We start from the raw sequence: 24,593 nt of genomic DNA, 5'->3' as shown, positions 1-24,593 counted from the left end.
TCTTCAATGAAGCGCTCTCCGCCGTGGGCGTGGCTTTGTAGTCATGGTCTCATGTACTGAATTATGATTGGCCATCAGCGAAATGGTCACGCCGCGGTCAACCAGTAACCTTTCTCGTAACCTCTCGAAGCCCCGCCCCTTGCAAACACTGCAACAAGTGCATTAAGATGCTCGCCAGCTCTCTCCTCCAAGAAAGACCTCTTCCAACTGGATTTATCTACGAAATAAGACGCGTTTCTTGAGCAACTTCGGCAGACACCTTATGATTCAATATTTATTTTTTAATTTCCTTGACTACCAACTGGTTTTGCCGGTTCGAGAAACGAAAATTAAGAGCCGCAGAGCTTACGCAATTTAGAAGTTTATCAGTGAGTCAGTGAGTTAGCTCAAGTTGCTAGCCCGGTGTGTTTAAAAAGTCAGCCAGCCAGCCATTTGTCTCAAGATGTTTCGGTTTTACTAGTCAGCAGAGGTAACGCAGCTATCCTGTTGGGTTTTTTTTTTTTTACACCCGACATGTTTTTGCGAGTGGACAACGAGTGCGAAGCAGCAAACCGTGGGACCCCAAAGAAACCCAAGCTGCTTCATTATGGCTGAACAACAGAAACAGCTGCTCTGTTGATGTGAGAGAAAAAAAAGGTCAGGAGGACAACATCAGCGACTATGAGCAGGGTGAGCTTTTTGGTGTTTTCTTTTAGCTTTATATTTAATTTATAGATACTATAAGTTGTAATTAAACAATCAATACTTTTTAAATTTGTGCTTAAACGGTTCACATTACAGTTGTAGTGATTTCCCCCTCTTGTGTTCTTGTTTGAAATGGGACCAGAGGGGGTTATTGTAGTGCATTACAGCCCTGGTTGTTATAGTGATGTGGGAGATGCCAGGCTGTACAGGGAGTTGGTGAAGGAGGGGCTGGGGGGGGGGGCAAGTAACTACAAAGAGCTTTATGGCCGAAGAAAGTTAATTAATGCAGAAATAAATAAGCAGTTTGGCCCCGAGTTCTTTATGAGCTTAGAAAACTTCTCAGTGTAATCCCCTTTTCATAGTTCCTTGTTTTCAGAGTCTGCTTCATTCTTAGCAGGTAGGTACTGACTTGGCTACACTTCTTGATTCTGCAGTGATCACTACAGTTGCATTCATGGCTCCCCAGATAGACTTTTACACTAGAGATAAACTCTATTGTCTATATTTTATCGTTTAATAGTCCTCAGATCAGAGCACTCTGCTTTTATATTGTGCTAAAGACGTGATTTTTTACAACAAGTCTAAACAACTACAATCTGATTTTACACCTGGCTACTTTCGCTTTCATACACAGCTGTATATCAGTCACATGAGACATGATATACAACACCTAGAGATTTGTTTCTGTTATTAAATTAAATTTACAGAGCAGCAAAAAGGAAATGTTTGAAAGTTTGACCTGCCATTTTCAGTGCTATCAAAAAAAGGGACATTTGCACTGTCTTCATTATTGAAAAACTACTTTAAAACCAGGAGCACCAACTATTTCCGAACTCACAAACTGATGGGAAACTTTTTTTTTTTTTTTTTTAAGAGTCTCAGATTCCAATATCTAGAGAAGTTTTCTGTTTTGACTGTTGAATGTTGATGGAGCAGCGTTTTACTTATTGTTGTATTTCTGTCAGGTTACGCTCTTGACAACGAGGCTCAGTGGTGTTTTGTCCTCTCTAAGCCTCGCACACTGTGTGGTGTTAGATTTCTGGTTGTCTGTCTCTATGACAGTCCACAGCAGGTCAGGTGAGTAAGTAGCTGCCTGTGTGAGAGTGGTGACACTCCCTGGTCTGGCCTGTACCTGTACTTCTCACGGTTTATGGAAAGGGGTGTGGTGTCTCCATTTCCTCTCTTTTTCTGCCAGATAAAAAATGAGGAACTAGGTCATGGCTAAATAGGAGACTTCATCCAGGAAACTGAAGCGGTAGAGTGTGTGTGCTCACCTGATTGAGCAGGACAAGTCAATTTCAAAACCATGTAAATCAATGGTGCCATAAAGAAGATTGCTGGTAATTTGTGGTTTTGAATTGACCACAAAAGAAGCAGCACGTTCATTACGCACACTGTCGAAGGAACTTAAACCTTCATCTCTTAATTTTCACCCTTAAACATTTGAGTGCACACAGGACAAGTTCCCCCTCCTGCAGTCAAGTCCTGGTGGGCTGTTTACAGGCCTTTAGAGTGTCACTCTCAGTCAGTGCTGAATAGCCTGGTTGTCTCCCTGATTAGGCTATCATGTGTAGATGAAACCAGTCCTGCACACAGACTGGTAAAGCTCTGCTAATCTGATTATTACTGGGATGGAAGAGGAATATAGGCTATGCACACACAAACATACACACTCCCATTCCCACACACTGTTCCCTTTTTTTTCAGAGTCTACTAGCTGACACTTTACATCTTGGAAAGAGGCTGTACAGTCAGCTAACAAGCACCCAGGCCAAAAAGATTTTAATATGAATTCAAGTGTTTAATTCTGAATATTGTCAAGTGTCGGTTAACCTTGCCAGACGCTTACACAACCTCAAACATGAACTCATCTTCGGGAAATACAGCGAACTTTTTCTAGTACTCAACAGACAGTGTGTTCAGCTTAAGTTTCTGAGAAGCCTTGTTACGCATGCTGACTACAACTACGCTAATCAGCCAATCTGTTCTTTTAAACACTGTGTGGTGTCATCTTAGGACATGATAGAAGTATTTCCTCTTGCAGCTTTCATTCGTCTAGACAAATAGACAACCAATAAAGTAAATTTACAAAAGAATGACAGTGTTGTTTCAGGAGTAGTTGTGTCTGTCTCAGAGTTAAGCCAGAGAATGGAAAATGACAGAAACGCTCATTTTCCCTTGATGCTCTCTGTCTGGTGGTCTTTTAATTTAATGCTCAGTTCATTCTGGCCTAATGAGTTTTATCCTAGCCTCAGGCAGGACATACCGCTGCAGAGGTGAACTATGGGCAGGAGGTCACTTATCACTATGTGTTTTTGACTTCTTACATAACCGCCTTGGTTTTCTAGCCAAACAGGAAGGGAGTCAGTGATTTAAATGCCTTCCTCCCTACTCTGTGCGAGCATGCACATGCACATGGACATGGGACGTGCACTGTGAGAAAGGATGCTCTAACTAATTGCGCGTGTGTTTTTGGACTGCATGCTTTTTACCTTTGTATACATGTTTATGTATCAGGGTGCGTGTTCATCCTCCTCCATGGGAGAATAATCTGAGGCTGGCTCCAGCAGGCTCCAGCTGGCTGCCATGTGTGTGTGTGGGGGGGGGGGACTCCTCCCTGAGCTCTTAATTAACTCTGGACCAGGGCCTCAGAGTGCCGCTCCCATCCACCGCTTAGCAGGAGGAAGTCGGAGAGCAGCAGTGATCCTGCTACGCACTACGGCAGAGCAAAGATGATAGAAGAAACTTTAACGTAGTAAAACTGAGCTGCATTCACAGACAGTAGGGCGTATTAACATATACGTAAGTAATATTCTGTCTGGATTTTGCAATTAGCGTGGCTATAGAAATGGCTGTAATAGATTGCTTTTTTTATGTTACGTATTTTATTCGCATAGTTTATTTCTCATTTCAGAACATTTTGACTAAAGAAAACGATGGCAGAGCTTAAACTCTAATGTTTGGGTCTCAACTTTTGAGATACTTAAATAAAATGTAAGATTTTCTCAGCTGTATTCCTTTGAGTATAATGTATTCCTGTACTTTTGTTGTTTTATGTATTCCGGACATTACAGTAATGTAGTACTTTAAGAAAGAAGCAGTACAACATACAGTACATTTATCTCTTTCTAAAGGAAAAGGAACGAGTGAGATGTACTATGTACATCAAAACTAGCACTGTTGAGTTTAATACATCTAAGGATGCTAGATTTTTTTATGGTTCATATAAAATTATGATTCTTAAAGGGCACCTAACTGGATACTGGAAAGTTATAAACCATCACATTGCTTGTATGATGTTTAAAGTCACTTTTGTCTGTTTGTGAAATGGTCACCACCTGTGTCAGCTTGGTTCCAACTAACAGCACTGCCAAGTATTAGTGAATGCCAACTGTCACAGGCCAGTTGGCGCCAAATGTGGGAGAAGGCATAAAGGTGTTGAAGGATAGCACAGTTGGTAGAACGGCTGATAGCATGACGTAGGTATTCAAAACAAAAACAAGCTTTCAGAGCTTTAGACATTCTTCTCTTCATCTCTTATCTTTCTGCTTGGAAGAGATGGAATAATTGATCCCATCTATTTTTCCAGTTTCTGCTCAACGGGATTCGTCAGTGGCTGAGGAGGAAAAAGTACAAGAAGACAATTCAGCATAGCTTTGAAAGCAACACATTGTTCATGAGGGGTGTTTACTGTCTGTCAGCAGCGGTGCTTGGCAGCAGTGGCTCTGTGTTTACATAAGTGTTCAGTGTGATGGAGGGAGCTGGTTGAAGTGACAGCAGATTCCACAGAGGGTTTGACTGAGAAAGCCCATCTGTTGCTGAACATGCATGGGGACGGGAGGCATGGGAGCCTTCCAGGATCCCTCTTAACTTCCAGCCTGTCCACACAGCAATCAGTGGAAGCAACACTGCTTTCAAACCTTAAAAAACTGAACAATATTTACAGAATTTGTAAGCATTACTAAAAGGATTACAGGATAGTTTTCCTGCAGGAAATGTTGTAAAATGATTACTAGTAATGTGAATATTACAATAAAAGATTGTTCCACTTTACTGTAATTTAGCTTTGAATAATATGACTTGTAAATATGTAAGCTATCATATTACTGCAATAACCAAAATCATAGACAATCTCTAGTCTCATATACATATTATCCAAATCTTGTCTTGACAAATATGACAATATAAGACAAAGAAAGGGTCATATTCTGCGGACTGTTCTGCCTCTGGAAAAAGGTAAACTAGTTATTGAGAGGCTCATTCCTCCTCCCCATGCAGGAACATCTGATAGAGAAGGCATGTGAATGCACAAAATGTTTTTCAAGAGATATTATTCCTTGGAAGGTTAGGTAAGGTGCAGAAAATGTTTTTTTAGAAGGGACAAAGAACTTAAGCAATATCATCCAAGTGTTCATATACACCTATGTTTTATATACTCTATGATCATTTAGGCATGCAGTTCCAGCCTAGTCATTTATAGTTAAATGATTAATGGTGTTGGTTTGCTGGTTACTTATTTGAGTCAGTTTTCAGCTATACAGTGACCAGAATACCAGCAAAAACGGTTTAATCCAGTCATGACAGAGACTTTAAAATAGACAATGTGAAGGAGTCTTAAATAGACAGACAATGACAAGTTGTGCATGAGCGGACCATTATGAGGGAGTTGAACAGTGCCGTTGATTCGAAGACCACACAGTCCTCCCCATTACAACCACCTCATCATCGACGTAATCTGGAGAAAACTGGGCAATTTATTGCATTAATCACAATGGATTAGCAAGTTTCATTGCTTAGTCACGCTCACAAAGCCTCACTTCAAAGGCTCAGCTGCATTAGCTACTGCCCTGAGTCATACACACACACACACACACACATAAAACTGAACTTAGCACAACATCACCCCAACCTGGGCCTCAGCTCCCCTTGGACGTTGAAATACAGCACCAAGGACAAATGCACGTAGTGTTCTCTGTGAAAGATGTCTTACTCCTCATGGCCCTGTGCACACTGAAGGATAGTCTGCTTTCTGTTTATCTGCGTACCTCCCTTTCTGCTCCCCATTCCTCCTGTTACATACGAGCACAGAGGGACGTGTACTGTAAACACTCAATAATTAATTCTCATGCTCCGAGCCCCTTAAGGGTATGTACAGTACTCTTTGTGCTAATGCTTTCTCAGAAATTTATATCCATAACCTTCCTTGAAAAAATGTGCTGCAGTACTGCTGTAACAATCTTTTGTTTTACTCAGTTAATTTGTTGAAACAAATGTGATGTGAATTTAGCTGATCTGCCGATATCTGATAGGCAAATTTATTAATTTTATATTGAAACATGCAAAGGTCACTGAATTTATCTCTGTTTTGTTTTGCAGGCAGAACAAAAGGACAGAGTCTTGTCCACAAGCGAGGACTCTCTCCCGTGCCTCCACAACTCCAAAGCTGACCCACTGATTCGGAGCCGACCCCTCAGTGATATATATCCATTCCAGAGTCATGCTGAGAGAAGTGCGGTCCCATATCTGCTATCTGGGTGTGGAGCCCAGGTACAACCGATGACTGCAGGTTCTCTCGCTGACGAGAACCGATTGAATGGCATCAACTCCTCTGCCTGGTCCAACCCTGTTATAGCTCAACCTGAAGGAAAACCCCACTCCTCAAGAATTATGAGGCTTTTTTCTAACTCGAGGAAGGGTGCCGTCCCTGCCCACAGTCCAAACACTGACAGTCCCACCTTAACCCACAGCAACGATGGCAGCAGCAACGGCCCCCAGCCCTGGTCTGGACTCCAAGGACTGGGTGTCGTGGACTCCTTCAAAAAGCTACGCTCCTCTGTGCTCCAGGGCATCCAGAGTAAAGGGGCAACCAACCATGACGGAGAGCATGTGCCTATGTCCAATCAGGAAATGGCTAATGGCACAGTTGTCACCAACAATGACCCTAAGCAAGATGACGCAACAAATCATTTACAGATTGCAGAAGGTGTCGGTGTGTCTAATGGAAATTTTACTGGGCAAAAGTTGGCTATAATGAGTCAGCATGGCTCAGACATCGAGGACTACGATGATGAGGAAAATGATGATGGAGATGGCCTCCAGAGGAATTCACGCTTCTCCAGGAGTATCAGGAGGGCGTACGGGGCAGGACGCATCTCTTTATTTGACATGGGGAATGGGAGACTAGCGGGACGAAGCACAGATGAAGCTGCAGACACTCAGAAACCAGATCAAAGTTGTAAGGTCAATGCCCAAACAGAGAACATGAGTGAGAACACAAATGTGAAGGTGCTGAGCAGACTGAGCAAAAGTGCAGAGAACCTTCATATATTTAAGGCACCTTTCAGACGCAAAGCCCCATCTCCAGGTCCTCCTTCACAACAGGAAGACTCCCAGAGGACGAACACATCAAATGGGACGCCAAACATCCAGAGGACAGCCAGCGCCTCCTCAGTGGACCTCCGAGGCCACACTGGTAGCCGCAGAAAGAGTCCTGTGAAGACGAAGGGACAGATGCTGAAGCTAGTAGGCAGCATGACTGACCTGACTGTCCGGCGCAGACGGAGTCCCTCCCCCAGCCCTACTTCTCCATCTACCATGTCACCCCTGAGCCGTCTCCATGACGACTACTCCCGCCGTGTGCCTTGCCTAACAACCAGTGAGCGACAGCGCCGGCCCTCGCCCATCAGAGCTCGGGTCATGTCTCTTGAACACAACCCAGTGATTCACCCACAGCCTGAATATGATGTCAATTCACAGCAGCACCAGGTCCAGGTCCCAGTTTCTGTAGAGCCCCCAGAGAGAACAGAAGCGACTTCACCTGGTGTCTTTGCTCACTCAGAATATTTCACTGTAGCTACAAGAAGTGGTTATAAACAGACGGCAGAATGCATTTCATCTACGCACAGCCAAAAGGAGCCGTTACAAAGCCAAGAGCAGGCTGAGGTCAACTCGCTATCAAATAAGGTAAGGGAGTAATTTGGCAAATCATGCGCATAAAAACGGCAGGTGTCTGTGGTGAAATAATCCAATTTTCTTGGTATATAGTTGTACGAGGGGCCCCAAAAATTCCCAGAGTTGTTAAAAAACTGTCATTGTAAATCTTGCAGTTGTACCTTTTCTAATCCCCTGCAAAGTACTCTCCTTAGGATGCAGCACACTTGTCCCAGTGCTTCTCCCATTCCTTGAAACATTTCCTGTAGTCATCTTTTGTCACCATTTCCAGAGCCTCCTGTATTTGTTGTGGATTCCTTCCACGGGGGCGAATCTACTCCCTTTCAGGCCCAATAAATTTTCTCCTGTGCTATCAATGGCTTCTGGGAATTTGTGGGTCCTCCCTCATTTATGGTTATTTTTTTCTTTTAGCAGTCAATATTGCTCCACCTGATCCTCCCTGCTCATTGCCTCAGTAGATGCAGATAATCTGATATACTACAAGCCAGGACTTGTGTAATACAATAATGATATAAAGCTAGCATGTTATCTTTGTGCAGCTGGCCTGTTTGATGACAGAGCTTTTCACTGTGTGCAGATAGATACTTCAACTGAAAGACAACAAAGTACACTATCACATACTAGTAGAAAGTTTTATCATTACATTTGGAAGCAAGGCACTGGGAAATTATTAAGTTACAGGTTAGCTTTCTGTAAAGTTTCAAAGAGGAGGGAAGCAGAGGAAAGATTAAATCTCTTCCTTATCATTTAGAACATCTTCCAATTGAATGGCATTGACCCTTGTCTTAGGAAATGAAAGATCACTCCTAAGCAGTGATCTTTGAATTTGATTCTAACCCTCTGAGATAAGTTCTCATGTCGACGTGATACTTGTCAGAACTCATACCCTGCAACCTGAGCCTATGTGGTCCAAAGTCCCCTTCAACGTTAAAGAAATAACAATATAGACATAACAGTGCTTCACCGTCGTTTTCCTGTGTGTCATATTTGCCCTCTATGTGATATACTGACTTTTGCTGTAGTAGTATCACATGCCGAAGCCAACTGTTCTCCGCTAACAGGCACACTGAAGGAGCAGACACAGTTAATGATTAGGCTTTGTTTATGATTAGTGGCCCTTGCGCAAAACAGCTCAATAGTCCTGTGTGTCCCAGAAGGGTAGGCAGCAGTGAGTGAGCACAAACCCCGCCTCGCTTCTCCCCCTTCCCTCTTGCTTCCCTCCCTCTAGCTGGAGCCCAATGGATCAAAGTCCAGCACCATGGACACTGGGCCCGGGACAGCTAGCAGCACCAGCAGATAGACGAGACCATAATCATGCTGTTAGAGTGAAATGTTTTTTGGTTTAAGTGTAGGATTTTGCCTTTGAAGATGAACAAAAAAAATCAGATTTGTTTACTTTAGAAGTCAAGCGGCTTTTACTGGCCTCAAAATAATCAGGGACTCGGTATTGGGGACGCAGGCCTGTGTGTGTTTCACAATGGTGCTAGTCCACTGTGTGCCTTTCCAGTGTATATGCCGGGGAATGGACCCAGATCGAGAAAACCAAGAGGTGAGGTTTGATATTGCTGGCTGACTAACAGGCTTATAACAACAATTTTCAATGAGTAACCATTAGCCAATATTTGACTGTTGAGCATACAATACATACAGTATGATAACATTTAATTGTGGAATATTTGTGCTATTTCAGCTGCTGGGCTTGTTTGAACGTGATAAGCGTGGGGGTTGATTGTGTTCAATATGTGGAGCCAATCACTGTGTGAACTTGAATACTTTCACGTGATAAACAAGTTTCTCACGAGGATCCTGATAAAGTTCACCAAAACAGTTTTGCCCTGATTCTTGTTCTGCCTCTAGTTCAAACCAAGACAGTTGTTTCTACTTGGAGCTTTTATGACTTGCAGTAGCATTATGCTTTCTTTCTGAATAGAATATGTTCTTTCCAGCAGACATTATGTTCTACATCTCTGTACATTGCAGGTCATTGAACAGAGAGAAGTCAATATAATTGCCCTTTTGGAGTTTTCAGTTTTTTCACCTTTGATCCTTAGGCGACATCAGATGACCAAGGACAAGAAGCACTTCTCCAAACAGAGGAAGTCTCTCCAACAAGCAGCAGCAGCACCCCTCCCATCTCCCCAGCAAGCCTCTCAGACTCACCCACATCACCCACATCACCCTCATCACCCGCATCACCCACATCACCCGCAGATGCAGCCACCGCTTCCACAGAAACATCCTCCGTCAAGCCCAGACGAAGAGGTGGGCGCCCGAGACCTCGGCCAATCTCGGACTACGGGCAGCTCGTTTCCAGGAAGCACTCCATTCCTGAGGAAGTGGCAGAACTTCATGCTGAGGGAAGGACAGAAAATGCATCACTGCATACAGACTCTAGTGGTAATGACGGGTTTGGGAATGGAGACAGCCCTGACAACTGCAACATGAACGGCGACATTCAGGGCAGAAGGCAGCGGCCCGTCTCAGCAATGGGAGTGGTGGATTTGTTTTCCGCTGATGCAGAGGAGAAGGAGGACTGCCTTCCTTCTGTAAGTTTTCACAGGTTAAACCTAGTAGAAGTATAAACTATTCAGAAATAATAATAGACTCGTTGACTGTTCCTGTCAGCTCTGTTTGGATTTGAGTGAGCTCTTCCTAAATCCCAGGATGTTTCTTTTTGTCCTTTCTACAGCCCCTGTCACGGCCACCCATCCCCTCCCACCAGGTGCCCCCCTATAGAGGAGTGTCTGCCAGGTTTCGCCCCTCCACCTTCTCTCAGAGCACCCCCATCGGACTAGACCGCGTTGGACGGCGTAAGCTCCACAGAGTGCTCAGCGGTGGGTTGTTGATATGTGACAAACGATTGCAAATTGTAGTCTGTAGGAAAGTTGAGTCTTGGAATGTCAATGTGTTGTCAGTGTGTTGGAGGAAAATGTTGGTATAGCGTCAGGTGTGGGTGTTCCTGCATCTGTGGCTTGTTTTGTGGAATATCTAAATCTTGTCAGAATGTTAATCTTTTGTTAATCACCGTGTGTGTGTTGCAGATGGTGTGTCTGAGTGCTCAGCAACACTTGATGACAGCGTGAGTGAGGAGGAGGAGGGCAGCTTTGATGAGCTGACTGATGTCACACCCTACCTCCAGCCAGGGGTGGAGCTCTCTGTGCTCAACGAGGTGAGGCTGAGGAGGGGAACTCACTTGTCACGTTGCAACACTCGCAAACGTCATCTCCAAGAATGTGAATTGAACTTATGATGCAACATTTGTCTTGTTTTATGTGTGCCTTGTGAAAAGCCATGTGAAAACGTTTTCATTTCGTGTGTTTTCAAGATGTTTTGCCCCAGTTCAGCGTAAGAGACAACTACTGCAGCGTCCTTAAGTCTAGATATAATCTTACATGTTAGACATCGGCTTAGTCTGCATGTAATTGTATCTTTATCTTATCTGGTTGTGTGTGTATATGTGTTACTCAGTGGATAAGCTCTGGCCACACGGTGTATGCTGAGGCTCTCTGGGACCATGTGACCATGGAGGAGCAGGAGCTGGCCTTCAAGGCTGGAGATGTTATCCGTGTCCTGGAAGCCTCACATAAGGACTGGTGGTGGGGTAGGGGGCCTGACAAGGAGGCCTGGTTCCCCTCCAGTTTTGTGCGGGTAAGTGGACTTCCTGACCTGTGTGCCTGACACATGTTTGCTCTCCAGCAGCACAGAAAAGATTTGTAAACTGGCTTAGCTCCAAACAAACCTCACCAGCCCTCTTAACACAGTGTGTGAAAGGGTTCAAACCTCAGAGGTTCAGCTCGTTTCTGTGGTGACCGGTGCTGACTGACAGTTGAGTCTTAATTAGGCAGTCTGTGGTAACCATGGTGAGGTTATTTGATTGGCAGATGGGCGTCTGCTGTGTAATTGCTTGTAGCTGAATCAATGTTACCTAACAGGAGCTGGTTAAATTTGCACATGTTGTTACTATAGCGATGTAGAGTAGAATCTTTTGTAGTTTAAGTAGTTATTGTACTTCCTTTTGTAATCGCTAGAAATTTCACTTAATTTCATTAAATCTTAAAAAGACTGATTTGAGTGTTAAGCAGCATATTTGTAATAAAGTTTGAGTATTTTTAACTGGAAGAAAGAAATAATTGGGCTAAATATGTTCTGGAAAAGTAATCCTGACTTCAAGTTAGCAAACTGACTTGTTAATGTGTCACTGTGTTTGTGGTGGATGTGTTTCAGGTGCGTGTGAACCAGGAGGACTCGAGTGCAGAAAGTGTGGAAAGCGTAGCGGACCAGGAAGATCCAACTCCCAGGGACACACACAGCGCCCAGCACAAAGAGCAGATGAGAACCAATGTGGTTCAGGAAATCATGAATACTGAACGCATCTACATCAAGCACCTGAAGGACATCTGTGAGGTATGGACCAGTTGACATTTAAGTCCGTTCTAATAAATGTCAACACTCTACTATTTTAGAAATGATGTGAAAAAAATCAAAATGCATTTCATACTAAAATATTCAGCTCCACCATTAAGCACCTCCTGTTGGCCAGTATCTGAACTGTTTTCATGACTCCTCACAATGTAAAAAATACTGGTTTTCTGTCTCTTCTCAGGGTTACATCCGTCAGTGCCGTAAACACCCGGACATGTTCAGTGAGCTGCAGTTGAAGACCATCTTCAGCAACATAGAGGACATCTACAAGTTTCAGAGGCAGTTCCTTCGAGACCTGGACAAGAAATACAACAAAGAACAACCACATCTCAGTGAAATAGGCTCTTGCTTTCTCTTGCAGGTAATGGCCACAGTCAGTCTAATGACAGACTAATTTATTAACCTGATTGAGAAGATGAAATTTTTCAGTGAATGTCTCTTTTTTTCCAAAGGGGGAGGGCTTTTCAATCTACTCAGAGTACTGCAACACTCATCCAGCAGCCTGTGCGGAGCTGCAGCGCCTCATGAAGTCAGGGCGATATAAGCATTTCTTTGAGGCCTGCCGGCTCCTTCAGCAGATGATTGACATTTCTATAGCTGGTTTCTTGCTCACACCCGTCCAGAAGATCTGTAAATACCCCCTGCAGCTGGGAGAACTGCTCAAGTACACCCCCAAAGACCACAGGTACTCCGAGGCAAATGTTTAACTTTTACTTCACTATGTATCACTTGTGCTATTTGTACATTCTGAGTATCTTACATACAAAAATAGCACTTTTTCTGCACTCCAGCATGCATCATTATCTTCTATCACCCAGCACTAACATATATGAAACTGTATACAGTATATGGGTCATAAGCCATCTAATTCAGTGTTGACACTGTTGCTCACTGCAGGACCAATGATGCTTGTTGCTATGGATACATTCAGCACTACAATAACTACATCTTATGCCAGTTAATCATATATTGTAGCTTGACTCAATGCAGCTGGTGTCCTACTTTTGCTGTACGACGAAAGCTGTAAGCAAGTAACTACAGTGATACTTATTTAAATAGCCTAGCATCAGGTACCATTATCCAGTTCATTAATATCAATGATCCATTCATTCATTCATTCATTCATTCATCACAGGGATCTGCATTATGTTTCAAACTATTTCATCCTAAATAAAGAGCTCATCCTGGTCCCAGTGGTTTTATTTCTTACTATTTCATGTTTTAGATGGAAGCAGTGAGTCACTGTGAATGGGAGTGTCCTTTGTTTTCATTTTATTTCTCTGGTGGCCCCATGCTCAGTGTTCCATGTCTTGTTAATTGCAGTGACTACAGTGGAGTGAGCAAAGCACATGAAGCCATGAAGAATGTGGCCAGTCTGATCAATGAGAGGAAGAGAAGGCTGGAGAGTGTTGACACCATCGCTCACTGGCAGGTTGCCATTCTGCACTGGGAGGTGATAGCTATTGAATAATCCTCTGATTTGAATGCTGGCAATCGATAATATACAGTTAGCCTTAAGTAAATTATATCGATTCGTATTGTATACATCTTTTGACTCTTTGTGAATGTATTTGTAAATGTCTTATTGCAGGGACCTGATGTGCTAGAGCGCAGCTCAGAGCTGATCCACTCTGGTGAGCTGACTCGAATTGTCCGGCAAGGCAAAATGCAACAGCGCAGCTTCTTCCTTTTTGACCACCAGCTGGTCTACTGCAAAAAAGATGTCCTGCGCAGAGACCTGCTCCACTACCGTGGACGGCTGGATATGGACCAGACCGAGGTGGTGGACATGCCTGACGGGCGGGACTCGGACTTGGGCCTGACCCTGAGGAACGCTCTGCGCCTGCGCCACGCCTCCACTCTGGAGTTAATGTGTGTGCTGTGCTGCAGGAAGGCCCAGGACAAGCAGAGGTGGTTACAGGCCTTTGCCAAGGAGAGACACAGAGTCAAGGAGGACCAAGAGATGGGTGAGTGTTGCCGAATTCCTTTCACTTGTGATACAAAACAGCCACTGTGCATAGATGTCAAATAAAACAGTGTAAAGAGTGTTGAAAGAGGGGGTGGTAGGAAATATTTTGACCTGAAGGTTTATGTTTGTGTCTCTTCTCAGGAATGGAGATCAGTGAAGAACAACGAAAACAGGCCATTGTCAACGCCAGAAGAGGCAAACACGGGAAGATCAAATGTAAGGAAAACGTTTTTCTTCATGCCGTTGAGCCACTGTTTGTTTCATTTATTTGAATTTTTATTTACTCCTCATTCATAATTTTGATTTTCCTTTTGCCTTTTTACCTTTTTAGCTATTGGTTACTCCGGTTCTGTCCCACCACACCAAAACCTTCACCCACTTCACCAGCGTCACGTCACCATTCCAACCAGTGTGCCTCAACAGCAGGTCTTTACACTGGCCGAGCCCCCAAAACGAAAGCCTTATCACCTGTTGTACAGTATCACCCGCAACGCCTTTTTCAGGAAATGAGGCTTTGCCCCCCTCATCCTTTTTTTTTTCTCTGTCTGTGCATGTTGAGAGCACACCCAAACCGTCCTGACGACTTTATTTTTTTCCTGTATTTTCCTGCCTGTGAATGTACTGTCGTTTTTTTTGGTTTTGTGCCTCGTGTGTCTCTTAATCTGTTTGTTTTTGTTTCATGTTGAAGTTCAGTGCCTACAGTTTTAAAGGGGCATGACAAAAGTGTTAAAATACTGACTGTCTGTTTTTGTTATGTGTTGTGTTAAAGATGCTGCTCACTCAAGTTCAAGAGACCCCACCCCTTGTCTTATTAATTCCAGCTGAAAGATTTTTTTTTTTTCTGTTAATTTTGACAATGATGTATATTCTGCTTTTATGCTGACAAACATGGTTTTAGTTAATTTCACAAAGGCTGGACCCTTTTTCTTTTGAGTTATGCTGCAAGTCTGTCACCTCTGAGCACAAAACAATCAGAGGATAAACACTTTGACCTCCCTGTTAACAGTGTAAATAAAACTCTTGTACAAACATACCAAATGTTGTCTCTTTTAAAACAATTTCTTATTTGTTTATGCAACTAGCCATTTGTTTGTTTGTTTTTACTGCAGAGCAAATACTTTCTTGTGGCAGAAGCATGTGGAATGATGTGAATTAGATAAAAGCGAGCAATAGAAGTTAATGAATGAAACATTAACCATAGGACTGGAGGAGGGTCGTTACCATCAGCAAGCTCCCTGTTTCTCCACCACTCGCCTGTGCTGAAGGATCTGGTTTCACACACCTGCTGGCAGTGCGTCTCAGGCACAGTCTGACTTTACAACGTGTGTGTCTGTGTGTGCTGCTGCCTTTAAACGCCTGTTTTTGTTCCGAAGGGAAAGAATGGATCTTAAAAATCTGAAATCAGGAATTAGATGATAGAGGCCTTGAAGGGATGCCTGTGTCATGGGCGCAGAGCGTGAGGAGAACGAGCAGACGCACGGAGATGATGCATCTCAACAGGGAGCTGCCAGCGTAAGTAACAGTGTGTCCTTGACTTATTTTTCTTCTAGCAGTGTTACATAGTTAGATTTTTAATCATTAATTTGCATTTTAATCAGGTATATTGCCGTTTCTGAAGATTAAACCTCAGAAGAAGTCTGTTTACACATCAAAAGTTTAAAGTAACATCAGTTGTCATGCTGCATGATAAAATATCTGTAAAATAGATAAAACCATTATTTTCTTTTGGGAGTCTTTACCCTGCTTACTTGTGATGGATTAAGTGCCACTTGCACAGTATGGGATGACACTGAATGAATAATATATGCGCACCGGGTAACTCAATGAGTGCTGAGCGCTGCATCTGATGGAGTTGCTCTGAGGTATTTCCCTTCACAGGATGAAGTCAGATGAAGCATTATTACCAGTAGACACATTGTACATCATTGTTGGCAGATTAACAGCAAAATGTGACGCTTCTGTTTAACTTTATCACCATTTTTGCTCTTCCTGCGCATACCCTGACGTATGAAGACCATTGAAACACTTGCCCACTCAAGTCTGTGTGTTTGGGATTTATTGGCATTTTGTTCCGTCTACTGTAATGTTAATTAGCTGACCTGGATGAGGAGCAGTGATAAGAGAAGAATGGCAACAGCAGGGTTATGCCCTTTTAATGTTTTTCCTGTAATTCAAACCTACTTATGGTCCTCAGAGAGCCATACGCATGCCGGCTGCTATTTTGTTCCAACACTGAATCCTGAGGCCTCTAATATTCTTGAGGCGGGAACTAAGAGTATCAAGAGACACTTATTTGTTTTCTACACATCATTTCAACATCATTAACCCCATCCCTATTAGAATCTGCACAGATTGAAGTGACTACTTGAAAGGGCACATGAAATTTACTGCTTCTGTGATGGCACCTTGCATCAGCGTAAGATTGCATGTCCCCCTACCCTCCCTCTACCCTGCCTGTAGATTACAGATGTGTCTGTGGAGGTGGCCACAGTGGACCACACTCTGCAGAGGCTCCGCAGGAAGTACAGGAGGCGCAGACGGAAGCCCGGGGCCCTCAAGGAACTGTGGGCCCGTGTGTTGAATGTCCAGCACCTCGCTCTCATCATCGCGGCGGTGGTGTTTGTGGTGGTGGTGGTGGTGTGGTCGCTGCTGTGGGTCTTCATTTGTAAGTAAACATGATGCAACTTCATGTAAGAATCTTTAGACTTTCCCTTAAAAATCAGTAAATTTATATTTCAATCACCTGCCAGAACTTTTAGATTTTTTTTTATGCTCAGTTTTTCTGACTTATTTTTAATATAGAGCTTCATGATCAAATTTATGATCTCATATCATCGTATTGTTATTAGGCTGATGTATGCATGATGTTATATGTACTACTATCACTTGACAGTTCGCCGAGAAAGCAACAGCGGAGCGTATTTTGCTGGGATGTTCCGTGTCGCCAACGTGGAGTTCATCCCGGAGTACCGCCAGGCTGAGTCCCATGAGTTTGTGTCCATGGCGAACAAAATACAACATGTGGTATGCGTTGGTGTCACCCTGTTATTCATATAATGGTTAGTGTTGAACATCAGATCTAAAGGGAGTGTTTACTGTTGATTGCTGGTGCGTTGCAGGTGAGCAATGTGTTCAAGATGTCCTCTGTGGCCAAGCTGTACAAGCAGGCTGTCATTTCAGACCTCAGGTAGTTATCATGTGGCAAAATCACAACAAATCTTACTGAAGTGCTGTATTAATGGAGGTTTTAATTCAAGCTGTTCCTTTGCCCAGTAACAACAATAAGGGTGGTGTGGTGGTGCATTTCTGGATGGTGTTTGTGGTCCCTCGTCTAAAGAGCCCAGCGGTGTGTGAGGAGTGCATAGGAGTCATTCTCAGAGACTCAATCCTCACCACCCTAAAGAACAGGTCCTCTGTAGGCTACCTGCTGGGTCTCCCAGTCGATATAGATTCCATCCTCATCAATGGTGGGTCTGTGTGTCTGTCTGTGGATTCCATAGAAGTGTGTTTATCAGTGTGTACTCTTGCACAGATTGACTTTTATATCCTCTTGCAGCTGTCCAGCGCTCAGATTATACATCAAATGCAGCAGGTAGGCTAAAACACCTCAGTAAGGTGTGGCAAGAGTTACATGTCTCATTGTGTTTGAGATAGTCTGAGTGTTTTTTCTCTCCTCCCAGGCTCACAGTGTGTAGATAAGATGTATGCCAACATTCCTGGGGCAAGGGTTTCTTTAAATGTCTTTTCATCATGGGGTGGTGTGAGTTGCCATGTAAAGCTCACCGTTGTCCCTGGTTCTCTCATCCGTCTGACCGTCACCTCGTTCCTCATTGAGCCCAGCGACTGTGTGAGCGATGCCCTAACTGTGTACGATGCTCTGCTGCCCATGAGAGGGCGCATTCTGCACAGGTGAGTCTGCAGCTGCTACTTGACCGCAGATTTCTCTCTTTATGTGATTACAGAGGGCTCTTCCTTCTGAGAAAATATAAAGTTTTCCCATATATTAAAGTTGCAAGCAATGCAACAGGCTGCTTTCCATATGTCAATATGTGTGTTGGAGGTCTCTATAACATGAACCTTGCTTATACTGAAGTGTATCTCTGTGCTGCAGGCTGTGTGAACCAGTGTCCAGCTCCTTCTCCCTGGTGTCTACCTCCAACGTCATGCTGCTGTCCTTCAGAATGACTAATGGCAACAAGAACTTTAGAGGACACTTTGAAGCCATCGCTGAGAAAAGTATGAGACATTAACCTGGCTGTCTTAAATTCGATACATTCCCAGCCTTTTGTACATTTGTCTGTAATGGTTTGCATGGCCCCTTGTCAAGGATTTGAAATCTACATGTAGTTATCAATTGAAATAAAAGATCCTAAAAGGTAAAACTACTCATTATTTCACAACAGAGAGATTACTTAGAGATTCAGAAAAATAAAACTATTTTTGTGTAGAAAAAAAGATGTTTTTCCTTCTTTCATATATCTTTTTAATCATCTCGCCAAGTCTCAACTCCCAGTTCAGGACCCACTGTAAGCAGCAGTGCTGGTTATCATATGCAGTGCTAACTATTGGCTCTGGTTCTGTCTCTCCGGTCTATCTCTTTCTCCCAGAGTGTGTGTCTGACATTAAAACTGAGTTAGACCCTGACATCACCGGCCAGATCTTCAGCCCTTTCCACCCAAGTCTGCTGCCTCCTCAGTGCTCCTGCACCTGGAGGTTTCAGGTGCACACACACACACACATACACACACACATACATAACTTGTACTACTGTGGGTAAGTTTTTCTGAACTCACTGGTGACTTAAAATAGTTTTTTTTATTATTTGTGTCTTCTGTATTTTTTTATTTTAGACACCCAACTCTGCTTTAGGAGTTGCTCTGCAGTTCAAGAACTATGTACTGAAACCAAAGGACATGAAAGGTTGTGACCACGGCTGGTGGAAGGTCAATGAGATCGTGTATGTGGGTACAGCTATATGTGTATAGGCTTGAGGGGACTCCAATATAAAATTTACAGTGTGCTTTACCTATAAAAATATCTACAACCATTGACAATGCCTCCCTAAGATAGAAGAAATCATCTTATTAAATGGTGGCTATATGATTTAAGAATTTAGGAAAAGTTTCTTAAAACCTGCTTGAAAGATGCTCTGATGATGGTTACTTTCGCTTCACAGTTTCTGTGGCAGCTACGTGGGACACCGCACAGTGTTTCGGATCGCTGACACCAGCCCAGAGGTGGAGTTTCGCTGCAGCTCACGTAACTCTGATCACCCTTTTCAGGCGTCTTACAGCAGCTACAATATCAGCCAACGTAAGCACTGCAGGGCCAGAGCATGAGTGTCATTATTACAGCCAGGGTAAAGTGTGGGAAATGACAGATTATAGGTGCCTATTTTAATGTGGTTAAATATCGGTTAAATATACTTTACAGAGATGAAGTGTGGGAAAAACTGCCTTAATATATAAATGGACATTTTTCAACTTAGTATAAAAGACAACAGTAAACAGATAGACTAGGTTGAGATGTAATTTTCATATAGTTTTAAACAGCATCACATTAGAAGCTACTTGCTTTGCCTTTCAGTCACTAAAGTAGATTTAAAGTAGATTAATCATATATTGTTATGCACCTCATTTTTCCTTCCTCTTACTTTTTCCCGTATCATATGTCAGTCCTAACCGCTAACCCCACCCTTGTGTCCACCAGCCTGTCCAGAGAGCCACTTCCTGTGCTCCACAGGACTGTGTGTGGAGAAAAGTCGACGCTGCGACGGCCTGGACGACTGCCACGATGAGAGCGACGAGGTCTTCTGCTGTAAGTTGTGCTACGAGTTACTGCTTGGTTATTATTATCAGGAAAGCTTATATTTTTATTTTAATTGTTTAATTTGCATTGGAAAAATGTTGCACATCTTCACAGCGAGGCCCACAAAGAACTGTGGTGGCAACAGTCCTCTGCATCCTCTGTTTGTCTGCAATGGAGAGACAGATTGCACCAACGGAATAGATGAGATCAACTGCACTCAAGGTATGAATTTTAGTATTTTCTTTAAAAACAAAAATGTGTCGATACCCTCTCATCTGAGAACCACTAACAAATGTGTTCTCTGTTTTTTTGTGCCAGAAACTACCTGCTCAGCAATCAGCTATCAGTGCAGCAGTGGCTCCTGCATCCTGAAAAAGAACGCAAAGTGTGATGGTGTTCCTGACTGTCAGGACCACAGTGATGAGGAGGACTGTGGTGAGCACTCGCATTACCGACCCTGTGAACACATCTTCAAGACACGGTGGCAAGAAAACAATTATTTCCCAAAAAAATATCACCACAGATTTTTGAACAATCCCAATTCCACCCTCCTCTTCATATAAATCTAGCAACCTCACATCTTTAAAGTGACTCCAGTGCCAACGTGTTTAGGTGCAACAGTGCAAAAACACTTCCTTTTTGTAAGGTACTATAATTCTAAAAAGATGATATTTATTCATTTTCAAGAATTCAGATTCATCTCAAAATTATACACAAAACATCTTTGACATTTTTAACAATTTTAAAACTTATGCTCAGTATTATTCCACATGTTAAGATCTGGTTTCAGACTGAAAAAAAGTTTAATTATGGATTTAAGATGTTGTAGAAATGTTGTTACCTTTTGACTTCAACTTAATTATAATCACATTTATTGTCTGTCTCATTAACATCACGTCCCGGCTGAGTTATCTGCTATTAATGAAGCTACTGTTGCACTGCCACCACACTGCTAATTCTCTGCCTTTGTGTGGTTTCATGAGAAAGTTGTTGTTATTTTATAATCCACCGGGCCGTGTGCTCCAAACCTGCTGACCTGCAGCACTGAGGTGATCCTGCTGTAATAGCGTTCTCTGTTTTCTGTTATTTTATCACAACGGGGTCTCAAGGTGATGGGAACAGGCCTGTCTTTGATCACTCACTGATACCGGGCACACATGCATGCGCGCGTGTGTGTGTGCCTGTGTGTATGTGCACGTACTCACACACATGTGCCAAAGCTCTTACTTTTTAATAAGGCGGCAGCAAACTTGTCTGTCATGGTGATGACTCAGCATCAGTGTACACACTGTATACTCACACTGATACAGTCACATTGTGGACATTTAAATTCTTTATAAACAGCACATAATAAAAATGTTTCTCTCACTACCGAACTGTCCTTCGTTAGAGGCAATAATGTCTTAATTTTAATGACAATATGATGATATGTAATAAACTTTACATGTGTTTATATTTACACCAATCAAGGCTAAAGAAGCAGGGGCATTATTGTACATCCACACACACAAACTATGTTCCTTTACATACAGCTAATCCATCAAAAATAATCCTAGTACAGAATCCATTCCTCTGTTCTCTGCAGCCTGTGGTCGTCCCTCCTCAGTGAAGAGAGTGGGTTCATCTACAGGACCCGAGCGCATTGTGGGTGGGGTCAACTCTGTGGACGGGGAGTGGCCTTGGCAGGTCAGCCTCCACTTTGCTGGTAACCTGTACTGTGGCGCCTCTGTCCTTACCGCTAATTGGCTCATCTCAGCTGCCCACTGCTTCAGCAAGGAAAGGTCAGTCACCCTGATGATTAACTGAGTGTTGATTCATGCTGTATATTCTATGTGTGACAGCCACAGAGTTAATACACTGAGCAGGCATACAGTAAATTATCAGGCAGTGTTTCCCAACCTTTCTGGCTTATAACCACCTGAAACAAATCAGTGTGTACTTGCGACCAATCGCCAAGGTTATCCCTTGTTGGGAGCAGTTTCACTAAAGGGACTGTTTCACTTGAGGGATTTTTAGAGGTCAGAAGAAGTAGAAGTATTTTTCACAAGAAAAAGCAAAAATTAGAAAAACTACACATATTCTGTATAACAGAAATCAGTTTTATTTGCTTTCTTATCTCTTTAATCATACTCCCCTCAGATTTATCTTTGGCAGTTCGAATTTAACAAATTAAGTACTTGATGATTTCATTACATGTAAAAAATAATAAATGTGATTGCCAGAAGATCATATCATTACATTGTTTCATCATTATTACTACATGAGGTTTGTAGCAGTTCAAGTACAAATAAAAGTTGTGAGTAGTTTTATAAGGAAAAATAAGGAAAATACAATAATTACTGGTAAATAATTACTTTTTTAATAGTTAATTATGTAAAATATTAATATTAATATCATAGTATTAACATAATATAACAGAATAATAATCAGCAGGTAATAATGATGCCTTTAAATAATCTGGAAATGTATTTCATTAACAGTTTTCATCACATTTCAACCCATTTATTGGAAATAGCATTGTATTGTGCCAAGTTATTACTTTATCTGGCAATTATTACATTGCATGACATTATTAAGACTTATGACACTGATTTTATGAACAAATGTATCATAAATCAACTCTACAAAAATCGACTCTACAGAATGTCCCTCTGTTTCTTTGACCTCTGACCCTGCAGGCTGTCTGACCCCCGCTACTGGAGCGCCCACCTCGGCATGCTGACACAAGGCAGTGCCAAATATGTGGCGGAGATCCAGCGGATTGTGGTGCACGAGTATTATAACGCGCACATGTTTGACTACGACATCGCCCTGCTGCAGCTGAAGAAGCCCTGGCCTCCCTCCCTCAGTCCGCTGATACAGCCTGTGTGTCTGCCAGCAACCTCCCACACTGTCACCGACAGCCACCGCTGCTGGGTCACCGGGTGGGGATACCGTTCTGAGGAGGGTGAGCAATTCTTCAGATAAACTCAGTGTCTTTTACACTTTAAGATAATTATTATATCCTTCAGGGGAATTATCTTGCAGGGCAAGTTATATGCAGTGACCTAAATACATCACAATAATAATACAGTAAAAAAACTTACATATTCAGACAGGGTGATGAGGGTATGGCAGAGGATGCAACCAAACCAATAATACACAATTACACCCACTAACATCTCACTAAAAGTACAAAAAGGTCAAGACTAAGGTCATAAATTATAATAGAAGCAAAGATTCAGTATATGAAATATATGCCTCATTTTGGGGAGACAGTGGATGGATGGTATTTCATCATATTTCATCATTGTAATTTGTTTTTTGTCCCACATCTCTTTCCAGCCAAGTGTTCTCTTAATCTCTTCCTATTACCAAATTATCACCCCTGTTTTTCCTGACCATCACCCTTGGCTCACTCTGCTGCTGCAGTTGCTGCACTTTTGTTTCCAGAACAAGTTTGAGATGCATCTGCCTTTGCACCTGGTCTCTAAATGTCTGACTGCGCCTCCTGAAATGTTTTAAATTCCATTTTGCCACTCAAAACCACAAATTAGACACTGCTCAACTGGTTTTCTGACACAGGAGCATCTGATTTCTCCACCTGTGTTATATGCATCTCATAAACTCTCAGGAACCACCACAGCGATTAAAAAAAAAGACACAAAAATTTCACTTGCCTGTTGGTCATGATGCTTCTGTATGTGTTTGCTGTATGTCTATAACTCTCTTGTGAATCTGCTGCCCTTATTTAAAGTAGTATCACACCAGTGTTGAGCTTTTTCTCAAGTACTCCTCAAGTTGCACCTCATCTGTGAAGCATCTTTTGTGTGATAGTCTCCCTTAAAGAGTGGAGTTGCTCTTTGACTCTGATTATCGTTCATTTTGGAAACAGATCAGTACCATGCTTCTGATCTGTGTCTGCTTAGGCTGTATGCTTGATCTGGGATCAAAGAGAGCATCTTTATCAACTCCTGCACTCTTTATTAACCCATGTTTAATCTGCCATAACCGCCAAAATGTTTAAATGACTTCCTCCATCAGTTGCAAGATGTATGTCCACATATTTCCCCCCTGCAGATAAGGTGCTGCCCTCAGTGCTGCAGAAAGCAGAGGTGTCCATACTGAGCCAGACTGAGTGTAAGAAGAGCTACGGACCTGTCTCACCGCGCATGCTGTGTGCTGGGGTCACCTCTGGAGAGCGGGACGCCTGTAGGGTGAGCTCCCACCTGACTGAATCTCACATAATGACCTGCATTTTGTGTTTAAAGTTGATGTATACTTCTGAACATTCAGCAGTAACTGTACTCTTTTTCTTTTATGTGTATGAATTGCATCTCAGGGGGACTCAGGGGGTCCTCTGTCCTGTCAGGCGCCAGGCGGGGGTCGCTGGTTCCTGATTGGTATTGTCAGCTGGGGGGCGGGCTGCGGCAGACCAAACCTACCTGGGGTCTACACCAGGGTCAACAAGTTCACCTCCTGGATTTACAGCCATATCAGCTGACATGACGAAACTCTTATTCATCCACTGCCAGCTGATGTTTACATATTCTGTTGCTCACACCAAATAATAAAAGCATTATCAGATATTGGTGTAATGTGTAAATCCTTTTTATGTTAAGAGCAGTATATGCCTTTCACTGATTTTACAAGGTGCTATTGATCTTTGACTCCAAGAGATAGCCTCAATAAAGTTAAAGATTGCAATCCTCTTCAGGCATCTCTGATTCCAGTGCTCAGACTGCTTGTTACAGTTTGCCAGATTTGTAATTGCAGGTTC

The 24,593-nt window shown here is 42.8% G+C and overlaps 2 protein-coding genes across 6 annotated transcripts; both read left to right on the top strand.

Annotated features, from left to right (window-relative positions):
• The first annotated feature begins 150 nt into the window (after positions 1 to 150).
• spata13 (spermatogenesis associated 13) lies at positions 151 to 15,064 on the top strand. 5 transcript variants are annotated; one of them, XM_067578368.1, is made up of 13 exons: positions 151 to 669; positions 6,061 to 7,647; positions 9,687 to 10,181; positions 10,325 to 10,469; positions 10,677 to 10,804; positions 11,104 to 11,283; positions 11,860 to 12,039; positions 12,239 to 12,418; positions 12,510 to 12,742; positions 13,381 to 13,510; positions 13,649 to 14,024; positions 14,168 to 14,242; positions 14,358 to 15,064. In XM_067578368.1, the coding sequence occupies exons 1-13, from the start codon at positions 661 to 663 to the stop codon at positions 14,534 to 14,536; spliced, it is 3,897 nt and encodes a 1,298-aa protein (XP_067434469.1). In that variant the 5' UTR covers positions 151 to 660; the 3' UTR covers positions 14,537 to 15,064. The 5 variants fall into 5 exon arrangements, with proteins under 5 accessions (XP_067434469.1, XP_067434471.1, XP_067434472.1 ...); XM_067578370.1 differs by lacking the exons at positions 151 to 669; positions 6,061 to 7,647 and adding an exon at positions 8,826 to 9,184; XM_067578371.1 differs by lacking the exons at positions 151 to 669; positions 6,061 to 7,647; positions 9,687 to 10,181; positions 10,325 to 10,469; positions 10,677 to 10,804 and adding an exon at positions 10,815 to 10,868.
• Positions 15,065 to 16,919: 1,855 nt separating this feature from the next.
• On the top strand, positions 16,920 to 24,398 carry tmprss7 (transmembrane serine protease 7). The gene is made up of 16 exons (XM_067578388.1): positions 16,920 to 17,050; positions 17,146 to 17,213; positions 17,300 to 17,493; positions 17,583 to 17,618; positions 17,707 to 17,935; positions 18,138 to 18,262; positions 18,634 to 18,746; positions 18,877 to 18,983; positions 19,203 to 19,339; positions 19,736 to 19,843; positions 19,949 to 20,056; positions 20,153 to 20,269; positions 21,420 to 21,615; positions 22,513 to 22,781; positions 23,894 to 24,030; positions 24,156 to 24,398. The coding sequence occupies exons 1-16, from the start codon at positions 16,958 to 16,960 to the stop codon at positions 24,315 to 24,317; spliced, it is 2,199 nt and encodes a 732-aa protein (XP_067434489.1). The 5' UTR covers positions 16,920 to 16,957; the 3' UTR covers positions 24,318 to 24,398.
• Positions 24,399 to 24,593: the final 195 nt, after the last annotated feature.

This window comes from Thunnus thynnus, chromosome 21 (genome assembly GCF_963924715.1).
Source record: "Thunnus thynnus chromosome 21, fThuThy2.1, whole genome shotgun sequence".
Lineage (NCBI taxonomy): Eukaryota > Metazoa > Chordata > Actinopteri > Scombriformes > Scombridae > Thunnus > Thunnus thynnus.
This window is presented reverse-complemented; position numbering and strand designations above follow the sequence as displayed.